Consider the following 16,974-nt stretch of genomic DNA (forward strand, 5'->3'; position numbering starts at 1 on the left):
ATCTCTTGGCTGGATGGCTTACGTACCTCCGTCTTATAGAACAAGCCTGCAATGTGCTCTGAAATCATTAGCAGGCCACAGAGGGCCGTCTGTGCCCAGGGTGTGAGTTACACTGACACTATTTTGATCCCTGGTCAGATGACACCAGCTCTTTTGTCAAGTTATGTGTGGAGAATGCCTGGGAGTTGGAACGCCAGGGCTAGGACAGCGATACTGACCTGGTCCACCGCAAGTCTCCCAGTGTAACCCTGCTGCACGCTGACGCACGCACAAACGCATGCACAGTCGCGTGCGCGCACAAGCAGTCGCACACATGCACACACGCACACACACACGCGCGCGCACACACGCACCTAGACATAAATATATATTCAAATGCCTAACCAATTGAGGTACTTCTGAATTCCCACCACCACCACTATCACCACCACCAACAATAACAACAATTCTTAGATAAAGGCTGTCCATCCATATCTGTCACTGCCCCTGTTATTGCTCCTTTAATCTGCATATAGGAGAGTGCTATTTCCAGATCCCTGGGTTCTACCGCACAATGACAGATTTAGTAGCATTAATGGCTCCGGCCTTCTTGTGTGTCAGCGTTTCACTCTCTGTGCCCCTCCAACACTGCTGGACCCACACAAACTAGCCTCAAGCTACCACAATTCACTGTGTTCACTTCACCTCCAAAGTGTCTAGATTACCCCAAGCAACAACAATCCTATTTTCAATCTACTGTCTTTTATTGATGTGATCATGTATCTATTAAGATATTTTTGGACTGTTGTTTGTAGCGTAGACGATGCAACATCTCATCATCTCCCAAAGCAGAGACCTTACAGTCTGCAACACAATCAATGATGTCATTTACATTGTCTATTATGCTCGTTTTAGATGCAGCAGGCGGGATATACCTGCATGTCTGACCAGTGTGTGTGTGTGTGTGTGTGTGTGTGTGTGTGTGTGTGTGTGTGACCAGTGTGTGAGGGTGTGTGTGTGTGTGTGTGTGACCGACCAGTGTGTGTGTGTGTGTGTGTGTGTGTGTGTGTGTGTGTGTGTGTGTGTGACCGACCAGTGTGTGTGTGTGTGTGTGTGTGTGTGTGTGTGACACCAGTGTGTGTGTGTGTGTGTGTGTGTGTGTGTGTGTGTGTGTGTGTGTGTGTGTGTGTGTGTGTGTGTGTGTGTGTGTGTGTGTGTGTGTGTGTGTGTGTGTGCGTGCGTGTGTGCGCAAGTGCGCGAGCAAGTGCATAGTGTGTGTATGAAGACAAACAAGCCTCTGTGCAAGCCTGGCTGTGATTTGTCTCTCTGAGACACCCGTTTCCTCCTATCAGGGGGTTCCTGTGCTCAGAGCGAGCCAGGAACACAATGGGAGTGTTGTCTTGCATGGGCGCAGGGGGGACACGCTCAACAGCTGAAACCCGGGAAGATGGCCCCTGGAATGCTCCGCAGCAGTTGCTACTGTTGACTAATCGGAATATGAGAACCAGGGAAGGTGATCTCGAATGCAAAGAATGGCACATTGAAGCGGCAGCTGCTTGCTTTGTCATCTGAACGACCGAAAGAGAGGAGAGGAGAGAGAGTGTGAGAGCAAGAGAGAGAGAGCAAGAGAGGTAGAGCGAGAGAGATCCTGTTCTTGAATAGGGGCAACAAACCCTACGTGTTTGCTACTGTAAAATGAGACCTGAGCGAGGCCTTCGCCGGGGCAGCGCCTGCGTTATGTTAAGGTTGTGTTTGGGATCAGATAGGAAATGTATAATTCAGGAGCGAAAGGGCGCCCTGCACCCCCGGTCACTCCATTTAGCCCCGTGAGGATTCTGATCTAACCTTCCTCAGAGGAGTAGCAGCGCCGTCATAGGACAGAGAGGGAGGGAAGGGGTGCAGGAGGAGGACCGTAACAGGAGGGACAGGGCGAGAGAGAGAGAAGAGGAGGGGGAGGGGAAGGGGAGAGAGAGAGCAAAGGCGATAGGGAGGGAGAGAAGGGGAGTAAGCCTTCAAGAAGAAGAGGCGAGAGCGTATTTTGCGAGAGGAAAGGAGGAATGACGGGGCCGGGTATCTTTTTGTGAAAGTTCACATGTCAGGCTGGCTGGCTGCCCGCGGCGTACAGCCGAAAAATCTATTTAACGTCTGCTTCACAGGGCGACAAGAGGCCTGATTGGCAGAGAGCAGAGAGAGCCTTTTGATCATGTGTCCTAACAAGCGATTCCAGCTCATGTCTCTTCAGCCTGAACAGATCTACATTACCTATTCAAACAAAAGTGACAGACCAGAGCACTGCTCCACTGGGCTGCCATGCCACGGGCCACACACATGCACGCTTGCACGCACGCATGCACGCACGCTCCTTGATCAAATGAACTACTTGTATGAAGATAAGCAGCTTGTTGGAATCATGTGGACAGAATAGACAACAGAAATGATGAAGGTTGCTACACGGAGCACAGCAGAGGCCAAGAGAGTGACTGATGGTTGTCCAGTGTGTGCACGCTGCCAGGTGCGTGCACACACCAAACCCGTAACTCCACCAATAAGGGTTAGGGAAAGGGGCGGGGCGAGCTGCTTGGAAGGAGGATACCCAGGAACGCCGAGCGGAAGCCTGTGCATGCCTCATTGCATATGCATGGAGGCAGAGGCTCGTGCGCAGATCATTATAACAAAGACCCCTATTAATTAGGTGGGATAAAGTTGAAGCAGATGACATGAGCAGCTGGGATGAGAGGAGAAGGAGGAAGACGGGGAGATGTGTGCATCAGTGTGTTTGGGGGGAGGGGGTGTTACAGTAGTATAATATGAAAAATACATTATACATAAGTGCACATTGTGCAACGTTCAAATGTCACACGCATACAAATACACTGTGAAATCACACATTTAAAATTGACCAAATATTTGACCTATTTTGGCCATGTCTTTATTAGAGGAAATTCTGAAACATTAAAGGTATATTCAGTGATTTCACTTAATTCAAATATCACTTATTTTTTTGTTTTGTTGTGATAATCCTCCCTACTATAGAGTGTGCTGGCCATATAAGGAGTTCCTCCCTGTCCCCAGTTAACCCCTGGGGGTCAAAAAAACGTAGGTTTCGTTTTTGACTCTCTACCCTGATTGGACGAAAGGCTGGGTCCCACAGCCAAAAACGAAACCTACGGTTTTTTGAGTGAAATCACTGAATATACCTTTAATAATAATAATAATAATAATAATAATAATTAATAATTCACCTTTTTTGTAAAATAGCTAAACTAGGCAATCAAACTCTGGCTTGTAGATTGGTCTATGTGACACAACTCCCTCGTACAACAAAGGTTGTACAAAGGTGGTTAATTCTAATATACACGGAAAATCTGAATTGCAGGAATCAATATTGTTTATAGAAATTAATCCAGCAGTCTCAAAGGTTTGGTCAATTTCAATGGTCAGTGTCCATGTAAAGTCAGCAGAGGGCCGTTGACACTGACAGGGGAGTTACAACAAGAGTCAAGAGTTCATCAGTGTTAATCAGGCCTGCAGCGGATTTACAGCTGATCCTATTCTCTTCCAAAGCTTTCACCCATCTCCATGAATCTCATTACACAGCCTGTCGTAATAGAGGATAATGACCAGGGGCCACGCACACAATGCTAACAACTCCCTTGTCTCTCTCTCTCTCTCACACACACACACACACACACACACACACACACACACACACACACACACACACACACACACACACACACACACACACACACACACACACACACACACACACACACACACACACACACACACACAGCGATAATGCATGACCTGGTCAGAGGATTACACAAACAAATAAAGGAAGGTGAGAAAGAGAGGATGGGAAGTGAGAGAGAGAGATAATTATACAGGTGTTATAGAGGTGTCACACTGTTTAGTGACAGACAGTGTGTGGCCTATTTTGGGCATGTTATTAATGGCAAAAATTTAAAACATTGTCAAAATGTTTGAAGCTCACAACGTGTCACGATGCAACACGTTGTGAGCTTGTACACTAGCTATTAGTTTTTCAATTCATCTTCCAAATGCACTGTGCTGCATAGACAGCCCCAGCCCAAGCAGCCCTAAAATATGCTCCAGCCTAAGAGAAAACAATGCGTTAAATTGTGGCTACACTTTCTTGGGGCAACAAGTCGACGGTCTGGAGGTGTCATTAATTTGGGCTCATGGTATTGAGGGCTTCATTTTCGTGACCACTAAACCCCTTATCCCTAAACTTATTTGCTTTTTTTTTTTACTATTTTGCAAAACATTTTTTAATAGTTAAAATGGCCAGTCTACAAGCTCACAACGTGTCAATGTAGATTGGCTAGTTGAACTATTCAAAAATGTTTTTCAAAATAGTAGAAGTTTAGGTATAAGGGGTTTAGCCCTTTGAGTGTTTTGTAGGGGAAATAGCATATTTTTTCTGAAGGTCTGAAAGTATGGCCTGTTACAGTGGATTTAAATGACGTCAGACTTTGGTGCTAAAGCGCCAGTTAGACTGCATTATTTGCTGAAAAGCTTAAGGTTGTATAGTCTTGGGCAGACACATTGGTAAGTTTCTCAATATATCTATCTGCTTGCCACTCCCTCTCTCTTTACAATCTCTCTCAGCTGAAAAAAGTGGTTTGATCGTGGCCTGAAGGGGAAAAGGCAAATATCACAAATGTGCACTGTGTTATTTAGTTAAGGTCAGTAGAGGTCATTGTGTCACACCTCGTTAAGGTCAGCAGAGGTTACATGTTCAGATCACACCTGTTCACACAGGCTGGTGTGTGTGTGTGCGTGTGTGTGTGTGTGTGTGTGTGTGTGTGTGTGTGTGTGTGTGTGTGTGTGTGTGTGTGTGTGTGTGTGTGTGTGTGTGTGTGTGTGTGTGTGTGTGTGTGTGTGTGTGTGTGTGTGTGCGTGCATGCGTGCGTGCGTGCGTGCGTGCGTCTGTGGTTGTCTGTGCATGGGTTTGAGCAACTGGACCCTATACTGGCACATGTACGTACATGTCTTTGCATATCTTTCAGCCGTTTAATTGTAATGTATTACGTAATATGCATATGATCCCCACACCTCATTCTAAGAATATGCATTGTGAAATATGATGAGAAATAACACTGCATCCCAGTGTGCCACTTAATACATCAACACAAAGATGCAAGAGGAATTCATAAAGCAAATGATCAAATTCAATGTTACTTGCTACTGACAAGGACTCAACAAGTAGCTACATGAGCCCAAAGTAAAAGATCTAAAAGCCAAGACACGTACAATAGCTAAAACCCAATAGCCGTCCTTGTCTTGGGGACGATCATAAAGACCCACCACACAAAGTATTTCTGTGTTGACTTGCTCAGTATTGATTCATACTTTAGTGCATTATATAAAGCTGTTCTAATTGCATGTAAATCAAACCAAGGTCACCTTGGATTTTTATAATGGTGGCTATTTTTCTTTTTCCACTAATACCGTATACTGACATTTTTAACTCTTGACAAGTGCTGTCCAGAGACTTATCCATAAATAATGCATTTACAATACCTAGTAAATAAACATGGGGCACAATCGTTACCCCTGCCAGCAACTGGGCCTAATAGAGCTTTTACAGCAAAGGTGACTATTCAGCTAAATGTGGCGCTCGCTGCTGGAAGGGCATTTTCATTCATTAGCACAGTCACAAGCACTTAAAGCACTTTAACCACTTAAGCCCTGTTTTATACATCGTCGTACGATGATGTTGTATGGAAATAGCTGATCTACAAGCTCACGACGTCGACGCGTCGCATCGTGATGCACAGGGAGCTTGTAAATCAGCTGTTTTCACTATTTTTGAATATCAATTGAAAATGATAATAACATTTTTCATACATTTAAAAAAAATTGCGCCCACAGAGGGATGCCAAGGTTAATGTGGTTATGAGGATCAGGAGTGGACTAGATGAATGGAGAGATGGATGGGTAAGAGACTAGAGAGAAAACATCTGAGATCTGAAGCACTGATTGTCAATGGTTCAGACATTGTACTGTACATATTACATTTTAAAGGTAAATTACACCTGGTAAGGATAGTACTTACACTATTATTATTAGATATAATAATAATAATCATATTCATAGTCATAATAATAAAACCCACACATAATCAATAATATGTTTCATGGAAAACAAACAAACACGCACGCATGCACACACCCACGCACACACGCACACACGCACACACACACACACACACACACACACACACACACACACACACACACACACACACACACACACACACACACACACACACACACACACACACACACACACACACACACACACACACACCAATTAAGTGGGATTTCACAACACATTCAATTGCAGGGTAATGCACTGTGTAAAGAGCGTGCCAGATTATGCTACCATTCGTATGCCCTCTAGCCCCCGAGCTTTCTCTGTCCCTTTCATCCTTCAGTCCATCAGCACAATGAGCTCTCCTGACCAGGCCAGGGAGCCCGGAGAAGAATGACAGCAGATGGTAAACCGCCTCTGAGGACCGCAATGATCCCAGCTACCCAGGCACCAAAGCAGCAAGATTAGACACAACAGTTGTCCCAGTAATATCATGCTTAGATAAGTGATATATTTAGCTCATCCGCTCTTTGTCTCACATTAGCTAAGTCATTAAGGCAACAAATGGCCTTTCCAACCTCCTTGGTCGTTCCTTACACAGGTTTAATTCTGCCCTTTCCAATTGTGGCTCATTGCCATAAAGAAAGACATACGATAATACATCCTAAGAAAAGAAAAGGGGGTAGCATTAGAGGTGTCTAGTGCCAGTTGCTAACCTGCGTCCCTACAGTAAGCACTGATCAGCCCTGCTGCAGCTCTCTATATATAGTGCCTTTAAGGACAGTGTCTCTCTCTGTTCATCCAGTTTAAAGAGAACGTTGAACTTTGTCTTGCTAGCGTTCCCTCAGAAACTAATTTCCTCCAACAAGGGAATATATTTTAGTGGCGGTGATACAGGGCATGAGGCAGACTGAGTCTCTATTATTAACAGGAGATTAAAACAGCTGTATGGCACTCCAGAGCACCCTCTCCTCCCTGCACTAACATAAGGCCCTGGATTACAAGCTGCACTTGACCATTTAAATTACTGCAACAACCGGCCTTCACCAGCTGGGTCTCATTACCATAACGCCCTCCTTCGCCACAGAGGGCTCTGACAAGCTTGCTTTGGAAATCTGCCCTGCCAGAAACAAGGGGAAGGTAAGAAATATTCCCAAGTGAAGATCAAAGCTTATTATTGTTGAGGAATCAAAACTGATGTGACATATTGATTGATTAAGTATGCTTTTTTACAAACAAAAATCAAACAATTAAAACTTAAGACATCTACACTGAAACGTTGTCTGAACATAGGTCATGAATGAAATGTTCGGTTATGAGAGAAATAAATAATAATGATACATGTATTCATTCTCTGTGCATGACATGAGTACATTTCACAAGTTCATTATTTCACAACAGATGATCAGAATTCCATTAGCGGACAGATAAGCTAAAAGGGAGATAAACAAGTATCTGAGGAGTAGCCCACAATAGTCAAAGCAAAGCTGATACAAAGACAGACCACCGAATGAGCACTTATAGGGGCAAATTATTTTTAAGGCTAACAGAGGTCTAATTTATTCATCTGATGAAGTACTTAAGCTAAGAGCTCCCCAGATACCCAATGAGACACAAGTATTCCCGAGGGGGTCTAATATTTGATTGGATGTAGTTATATTACAGCCCTAATTAAGAATGGGGGATATGTTTCAGCGGCTCTCTCAAATATTTGTTTTTCCGCTGTGCTCTTGATAGACTGCAGGCTGTGGGGGAGAGTTGGGGAGAGAAGCAGGGCGATATGCAGGGCGATATGGGGTGCAGTTATGTGACACAGACATAACCGCCTTATCGCAGGGAGGGGTGATCCTCCACAACGTACTGTAGGGAAATATTAAAGGCTCAGGGATTGTCGAATATGACGACTGACGTCCGTATTTTGGACACCTTATAGGTGAAGTAGGTTTCAACATTTGTTCCAGAATTTTCTTCAGACAATTTTCATCGATTTTCAAAAACAAAAAAAGCGGAAATAGAGATTGGGCCTTTCCGCTATCTGCCATACACTCTGCCATACAACAAAGCATAAAGAGCTTAAGTGGTTAACGTGTGCGGGGCAGGTACGGTCCAACAGGAGGACGTTAGTTGTTTGCGCATGGCTGACTTTGACGAATAGCTGCAGTGAGTGAAGAGTTTTCTGTGGAGCAGAATAAAGAGGTAATGTTCCTGGCGTGAGGTCAGCCCTATGTGTTTTATAGTCTGGGAGTTTGCCTTGGCACAGACAGGAGACCACACTTACGTTGAGGTGTCGTGCCACCCACACCTTGTCACACTGGACGAGGTTCAGAACAAACTGGAAACACTGTAACGTCACTCTTCCCAGCTCAATGTGTGTGTGTGTGTGTGCGAGTGTGAGTGTGAGTGTGAGTGTGAGTGTGAGTGTGAGTGTGTGTGTGTGTGTGTGTGTGTGTGTGTGTGTGTGTGTGTGTGTGTGTGTGCGTGCGTGTGTGAGTGTGTGTGCACCCGCGTGTGTGTGTGCAGAGAGAGAGACAGAGAGAGAGAGAGAGAGAGAGAGAGAGAGACAGACAGAGACAGAGAGACACAGAGAAAGAAAGAGAGATAAAAGAGAAAAGTAGAGAGACAAGAAGTAAGAAAGACAAGAGATACGCATAACGTTTTTAAAGTGTGAGTCTGTTGGAGGAAAAAGGCGTTCATACTCTCATTTATCCTGCGGTATGACGTTGCTCACTCGAAATGGAGCATTTTCATCCAAAACAAGTTGAGGTGAAGAAAATGCCAGCACTCATTGTATGTCCTTTTACATGTTGGAAAATATGTTCTTCTAGATAATACGACAAAATATAAGTTAGGCTTTAGGCCCCGAACAGACAACATACCATACTGACACACAACAACAGAACACACACACACACACACACACACACACACGCACACGTAAACGTGCACACACACACACACACACACACACACACACACACACACACACGCACACGCACACGCACACGCACACGCACACACACACAGGGAAAAGGGAGACATACCGTCTTGCTCTGTCTTTGTCATCTCCTCAAGCTTCTTCTGCTTCAGAGTGTCTACTACGTCTGCCAGGCTTCCTTTGCGACGCTCGGGAGTTCCGAACGCCGATCCGCTCAGCAGGTCACTGCGCTCCCGGGCCCCCTCCTCAGGCTTGTGCGGGGAGGTGGAATTATTCCGGAAGGAGTACAGGGAGCATACTTTATTGCTGTCAGACTCCTGTAAGAAAACAAAAAGACAGGAGGGGTGACGACAGCAGAGGGGAATTGGTGTTAAACGGCTAGCGCTGCTGTGCTCCAGTCTTTTCATTTACATTGCAGTGATTGCTAGTTATTTTTCTCTCTCTCTCTCTCTCTCTCTCTCTCTCTCTCTCTCTCAATTTGGACCACGTGAAACAACTCCTCTCAGTTTATAGGGTAAACGACAGATTCCTCTCTCAAACAGAGCTCACCATTTCTGGTAAATGAGTTGTGACAAGAGAAAAATTGAGATGAAATGATGAGGTATACTTTCACAGCCATAACGTGCTCAGGTTCTACTTTTCATCTGTGAAGAAACTACACAGAGAAGCCCTCCCTACTGTAATTTCTCAAATTGCTTTGGAGTGTTGCATTTGTGTTGGGGTGACTGCTATGTAATTTGTTCATTTTCTAGTGGAGACCTATTCTCAGCTGAGTGCCTGGGGCCGTTGTAAATCTGCGGCCTGTCTCGAGCTGTTGTTGTTTTTCGGTCCCACCTGTGTGTGGTTTAGTATTTAACTAAAGGGTCCTGTCTCCGGCTGACGGGCTGAGTGCTCCCTGTGCACAAAGCCAGAACATGCAGGAAACGGGGAGAAGAATGAGAGTGAGTTTCAGGATGAGAGTGATAGAGGGAGGCAGCTTGAGTGTGAGCGAGAAGCATGCGTGCACACACACTTGAGAGAGAGAGAAGATGAAGAGAGAGAAAAAGGGTGAAATGGAGTGTCGTCTGCACATGGGCCGTGTCAGACTGAAGTTAGTGTTAATTATGGTTTGTAAAGTCTGAGAAAGCAGAAGGTTAAAGTTCTGCCAGCCAGAAGCTGCAGTTTAGCTTTGTTTTAAACCACAGAATACTTGATTGCTCCGATTCACTGACAATACTCTCGTTGCCCAGACAAAAAAAGATAAAAAATAAATGTGTGAATGTATGTCTATTCAACACGTATGCCCTATTACAGATTTTTTTTTACGTGTTATCAACAACAGCATGACAAGAGAGTGCGATACAACAAGGCAGAGTGGTGAAATGATGTCTGGGAAATGTCGCTGGCTCCAAAGAGACACCGACATTCTTGACTAAATAAATAAATCAGGTAAGTACAGTAAATAAGTACTACTGTACTAATAACTACTAAATCATCAGAAATACAATAAAAGTTTCAGAAATGCGTCTCTCCATGATGGTGAATGTGGACCAGAGAGTATAACACACGTTCAAAGGATAATTTGTGTTTATTTTTTTACATCGAGTTCAATTAACCACTTAGCCCTATTTTATACTCTCATACAATGGTGTTGAACAAACGGCTATATGAATAATTTTGAAATGTTTGCACATTTTATTTAAGATTATTATTTTTTTCCTATAATGATATTCCATAAATATGGACGCCAGGTTGAAAGTGGTTAACACTACAGATTTTACCGTACCAAGGGCCAGGGTTGCACAAGCAAGCGACCTGCTCAGCACCAACCAGGCCAGCCCAGGCCAGGCAAGGCCAAGCCAGGCCAGGGCTGGGCTGGGCTGGGCTGGGCTGGGCTGGGCTGGTTGATTATGCGGCGTGGCAGAGATGGTGGAGAGTGCTTGTGGGGAGTGGAGCGAAGCTGGGTTAATCAGCTGGCACAGGTTCAGGGCACAGCCCACACAGACGCATGGCACAGCAGTGGAGTCAGGTAATCAGCAAACGCAACACTCTCTCATTCCTATTGCCTTATGCCCCCCCCATTGCTCTCTCTCCTTCTCGCTCTCTCTTACATCTCTCTCTCTCTCCCTCTCTCTTACATCTCTCTCTGTCTCTCTCTCCCTTTCTCTCTCTCCATTACGGTTTCTAGATTCCTTCTATCTCGGGTGCTTTATAAAAATATTGCGAACTCAAGGAAGCTGACAGCACGTTTACCCCTTTAACTCCCACTCCTGTACGAAGTGATATTGTCAGTATGATGATCAAAGTGAGAGGTAACAATACGTGCAGAGATATGACCTTTGAGCTAAAGCAGAATCATCAAAGAACCCATCATGGCTGAACTCCAACTGTGGGCATCGTTTAACCTTCTCAAGGTCAGCTCCACAACTTATAACCTTGTTTACTTGGGTCCAAATGACTGTTTCCGAGGTACAAAGAAATATCATCTGTGTTCATTTAACTAGCAAACAGTTAACAGTATAATTCTTTACACCGTGGATCCTTAGAGTCGAGCTGTCTGAGGGTCTATGTTGTTTCTGTGTGTGCGAGTGTGCGTGTGTGCGCACGTGCGTGTCCATAGCTAATCTCACTAACCACTGGACTGATCAGTGCCACGTATCTTGTGCAGACCACAGAGGTACAGTGCCTCCACTATTTTTTCACCACATTATGTTTAATACCTTTTTTTTAATTAACCAGATTACAGATTACAGAAATTAACCAGTGTGTGTGTGTGTGTGTGTGTGTGTGTGTGTGTTAGTTATAGTGCATGCATGTGTAATTGTGTGCCTGTGTAGGTGCATGTTCTGTATGTAAGAGTGTTTTTATACACATGCTTGCGTGTGTGTGACTGTGTGTGTGTGTGTGTGTGTGTGTGTGTATGTGTGTGTGTGTGTGTGTGTGTGTGTGTGTGTGTGTGTGTGTGTGTGTAAGAGAGTGCCAGCGAGGTGTTGAGCGTCTGGGCGGCCCTGTGCAGAGCTACTTCAGAGGCCCTCTGGGTCTCTTTACCACGGGCCCGTCTGTCACAGACAACCACCTGCCTCCTCTGTCTATCGCCCCCACAAGTGCCTCTGCTCTTCTTCCCTCAGCTCACATCAAAGTACCCCCCTCCCGCCCTGCGTCTGGGGTCTGGCTACAGATGTATATGCTATATACACAACAACAAGAACAACACATGCATACTGCGGACAAGGCATGTTTTATTAATGACAACAAGATTGTAGCCCGCAGAGAAGGCAAGAGATAAGGCAGCGTTCAGATCCCTCCGTGATATTTCACTTTAGGATTTTCAACATGACATTCACCACTTAAATATGCGGAGTTGCTCCTTTTTGGGGGGCGCTAGCCCCTCCTATGTCCAGCTTTGAGGGTGTGTGTAAACACAAACATTGTCCTAACACAAACATTAAATACCATTGACAATGAAAGGCCAGCTTTGAGTGTTTGTGTAAACATTGCGTAAACACAAACATTGAAGACGAAGGTGAGGAGGTAAATAATTATAATTAGCCGGAATGAGATGATGGGGAATGATGATGATTAACCTCTACACCAACTCTCTTCACCGAAAATAGCCGATCTACAAGCTCACGCTATAGGATTCATGTGGTTAACATAATCAGTGAAGGAGGACTTTGGTTAAAACTAATCTGTCGGTGCAGTGTTGTCCACCTGAAACCCTCAGTGCTTCTGGACAGAGGGTTCAAACATGGGGTTTGGCCACTTGTATGTTCATACAATAACTAACTAACAGCTCTTCAATTGAGACTTTTACATCCTGTGGTCGGGTAGGACCACTACTGGTTGACAAGAGTTACTGCAGAAAAGTCAAGTGGAAACAACTAGTCTTCCAAAACGTAGTTTTCCTTAATAGCTCAATGGTAAGAAAAAAAAGAAAAAAAGGAGCTTGTGTGGGGCCGACTTTCGAGTACTCAATTTTACTTAAGATGCTCCAAAACAAAAAAAACAGCAGCGAACATTACTAAACAGCAGCTGCTGTTTATTAACATTTTTGGAGCATCTAAAGTGAGTTGCGAGCTGTTCCTTTTGCTGTATGATTTTGCTGCGTTTGCAGATTGGCTCAGCACCAAAGACGGAGGACGGGCGTTATTATTATTATTATTTTAATATGTATGATATTCAAGTATCATACTTTGGTACAGTTTTATGTTCCTTTTACAGAACACAATAATGCATTTATTGTATTGAATCAATTCTAAATCATCCTTTGCTATACAATACATTCATTTGAATTTGAGTTTAATTTCCTATCACAAACAATGTCAACTGGATGGAATGTCTAACATATTTATGAAGCCATTTTGTTAATAAATTAAACCCAAACCCATTTACTTTAGTTGAAATTACATTGCTTTTACTTTAGAACATTATATTTAGCATTTCACTGCTTCCAGTATTTTTGTAGTAATTACAGGATACACTATATTTGATATTATAACCCTCACAACCTTGCTAATAAAACGTACATTTAAAGTACCAGTGAATGCTATCGTATGACAGTGTAGCAGTTGAATACACCAACTTAAATATTTGTGTGTGTGTGTGTGTGTGTGTGTGTGTGTGTGTGTGTGTGTGTGTGTGTGTGTGTGTGTGTGTGTGTGTGTGTGTGTGTGTGTGTGTGTGTGTGTGTGTGTGTGTGTGTGTTTGCGCATGCATCTGTGTTTGTGGGGAGTGGGGGGTGGACAGACATTTGTGGAGGTCTCACACATCAAAGCCAAGCGCTTGGCAGAACACATGATCATAAAGTCTTCATAAGATTGTTATGAGGTCTCTGTTGTGACTGTCCTTCACACTGCCACTGTGACGCACATGTATGCGTATGCATACATGCACACACGTGTGTGTGTGTGTGTGTGTGTGTGTGTGTGTGTGTGTGTTACTCTCAATGGCAAGAGTGATGAGCAGCTACAGTTGATACTGTATGATAAATAGAAAATACATGACAATGTCTGAGGTCAAACTAACCACTGCGAACATCAGATACACAGACATTTAGTCAACTCCCTGTGGCATGTCTACTATTTACAGTGGCGAGACTACACTACACTAATGCAAATGCAATTCTTATAGTCTCCGATATTCATGTTACTCATTAATGGTTCAGTAAGGGCGTGTGTGTGTGTGTGTGTGTGTGTGTGTGTGGGTGGGTGTGTGTGTGTGTGTGTGTGTGTGTGTGTGTGTGTGTGTGTGTGTGTGTGTGTGTGTGTGTGCGTGCGTGCGCATGCGTGCGTGTGTGCGTGTGTGTGTGGTGCGCGCATGTCTCATTCTCTCACCATGCGCTGCTGTGCTGACACCAGGCTGTCCCAGTCGTTCTCAGGTGGAAGGCTGCTGAGCGGCTGCATCTCGTCGGGGTGGGCTTTGCCGTGCAGCAGGCTGTGCAGCGGCAGCTGTGGCGTACCGTGGGCCTCCGCGCTCTCCTCCTTGTCCCAGCTCAGGTGCTCCTGGCTCATGATGTCCTCCCCATCGGTGACGGAGGCGAACGGCGATGTGGCTTGCTTGGAAGACATTATTCTGCTGCGGAGGCAACAAACGAGAGGGTCACCAATTGCAAACTTCAAATCGTAATAATGTGGCACTATAGCAAGACATGATGTCTGCGTTGTCCTTTATCTATATGGAACGCTGAAGCCGAGCAAAATGGCCTCTGCATTGTGACATCAGCACTTGCACTGAAGTTGTTAGTGGTCATTTACTGGTTGATGAGCATGCGTCGGTGAGACAGAAATATCAGAGGAGAGTGGTGGGGCACAAAGCAAAATACATGTTACAAACTTAACTTTAACCATGGCAGCATCCCTATTTTGGACACTTATATTATATTAAAATACAAGCAGCTCACAATGTGGCCATTTTTGAATTCATTTATTTTTAATAAAAAAAAATATATAATAATGAAAATAACATCAACAGACAGATACATTGCTATAACTCTACTGAGTGTGAGCTCACTAAATGGGTACGCACACGTGGTGCACATAGATTTGCAAGCAGAGTTTTCCTTCTGACGACATTCTTCTGCAAGCGACAGAATCAATCAACGTCATCATTCGTGTTGAAATTGATTTTGCCCTTCTGTCATCTTATTATATTATGAGCATTGATTGAATTCTCTCCAAAGCACGCTTTTTTCTTTCCACAAGTCAAATTAGCAAATTATTAACCTTTTTTTTCTGTGTGACAGCATTTCCTCAGACCAATAAATCCTACTTAAGCAACTTGGAAGTCAAGACCCAACAGTGGGGGGAGGGGGGGGGGGGGCTGAATTCACAAATCTGTCACATGCTTTCATGAATATTACAGTGAAGACTGTAGTTGACATTGCAGGTGCAAAAGGAAACTTGTGCTAATTCCACTAATTCCAAGCAGTGCTTCCTTTTTTATCCTATTTCTTTCTTTTCTTTTTCTAGGGGATTTTTCCCATACAGAATTCATACAACCGATGCTGCGTTCTCACAATTAACGAGGCAGCGATCACGCTGTGCGCTACAATGAATGAAATTAAACACTGTGCCAGCAAATCTAATTATGCATTTGGTATTAAATTAATAAGGGGATAATGTGGCCTTCCTACTGATGTGAAGTGGGAAGAGAGATGGAGCCAGAGTGTATTTAACTCCTAATCCACTTTCACCCTGAGCCCTTGTTCTGCTTGCTTATCTCATCTACAGGACATCAAACATTAAAACCAGGAGATGACAATGCACTGTACCATCGACTCTAGTAGACGGAGAGAGAGAATGGGAGAGAGAGAGCGCATGGTTTGTGTGTGTGTGTGTGTGGGGGGGGGGGGGGGGGGGAGGCGTGCATGCGTGCGTGTGTCAGAGACAGAGATAGATAGATAGATAGATAGATAGATAGATAGATAGATAGATAGAGAGAGAGAGAGAGAGAGAGAGAGAGAGAGAGAGAGAGAGAGACTACTAATGACACACTGAATCTGGAGTGTTCATGTAAATAGTTAACCACTTAAACCCTATATACATTGACAGGGCTCTATCCTTTTCCCCCCCTCTACAACCAAATCTCTCTGTACAAATTGCAGATATTATACAAGCTCACGTGTAACATTTTGAGCAATTGCAATGAGCAATTTTTGATGAATGACATGCCCAGAACAGGGACGGATGGTAGGGTTTGTATGTTTTTACACTAACTACAACATGTGCCATTGTCCTGGTATGTCCACGGCAGTCATCAGCTGAACCAGGGTGGGCATGCTTTTACCATCTATATTGTGTGCTATTGTATCGAATTATTAGCAAGAAATAGAACATCTAAACACAATAGGCACGCACACATTGTGTGTGGATGTGTGTCTCTATACACGCATGCGTTCACACACACACACACACACACACACACACACACACACACACACACACACACACGCACACACACACGCACGCACAGTCGCACACACACAAAATCATAGTTCAGTTTGGGCGGTAAAAGCATGGACAATAGCAGGCCCATGTTAATCTCATGGGCCACGGCAGCTGTGTAAACAACCCAGCAAGTCAGGTAGAGAAGTCTGTCTGTCTGTCTGTCTGTCTGTCTGTCTGTCTGTCTGTCTGTCTGTCTGTGTCACCGGCTGTTTTCTTTAGTGGGGCCCAGCCCTCAATTTTAATCAGCCATTAAATTGTTTCCTGTAATTATATCAAACAGAAAATTATCTCAGAATTGGGGAGTGTTAATTGAAAATCAAAATTCGGAATGAAGTTCAGGGCCTCTCCCTGCCATGAGTGACACGGACTGTGCATGTGTGTGTGTGTGTGTGTGTGTGTGTGTGTGTGTGTGAGAGAGAGAGAGACAGACATATTTTTTATTCATGCACCAAAAAGGGCTGAGTCTCTACCAGAAGCAGTAGCACCTCATCCTCAATGGAGTGTGAGAGTGAA

General features: G+C 44.3%; 1 protein-coding gene across 10 annotated transcripts in view; it reads right to left on the reverse strand.

The window, feature by feature from the left end:
• The window catches only part of sox6 (SRY-box transcription factor 6), a 174,884-nt gene that overhangs the window by 98,860 nt on the left and 59,050 nt on the right, over positions 1 to 16,974 (reverse strand). For all 10 annotated transcript variants that reach the window (XM_083759969.1, XM_083759973.1, XM_083759976.1 and 7 more), the window contains 2 exons: positions 14,350 to 14,590; positions 9,144 to 9,354 (listed from right to left, as the gene is read on the reverse strand). In XM_083759969.1, the coding sequence (XP_083616095.1) occupies positions 9,144 to 9,354; positions 14,350 to 14,590 (452 nt within the window). The remainder of the gene's footprint in view (positions 1 to 9,143; positions 9,355 to 14,349; positions 14,591 to 16,974) is intronic.

Source organism: Protomyctophum parallelum (assembly GCF_964188405.1).
Source record: "Protomyctophum parallelum genome assembly, chromosome: 2".
In the NCBI taxonomy this organism is placed as follows: Eukaryota; Metazoa; Chordata; class Actinopteri; order Myctophiformes; family Myctophidae; genus Protomyctophum; species Protomyctophum parallelum.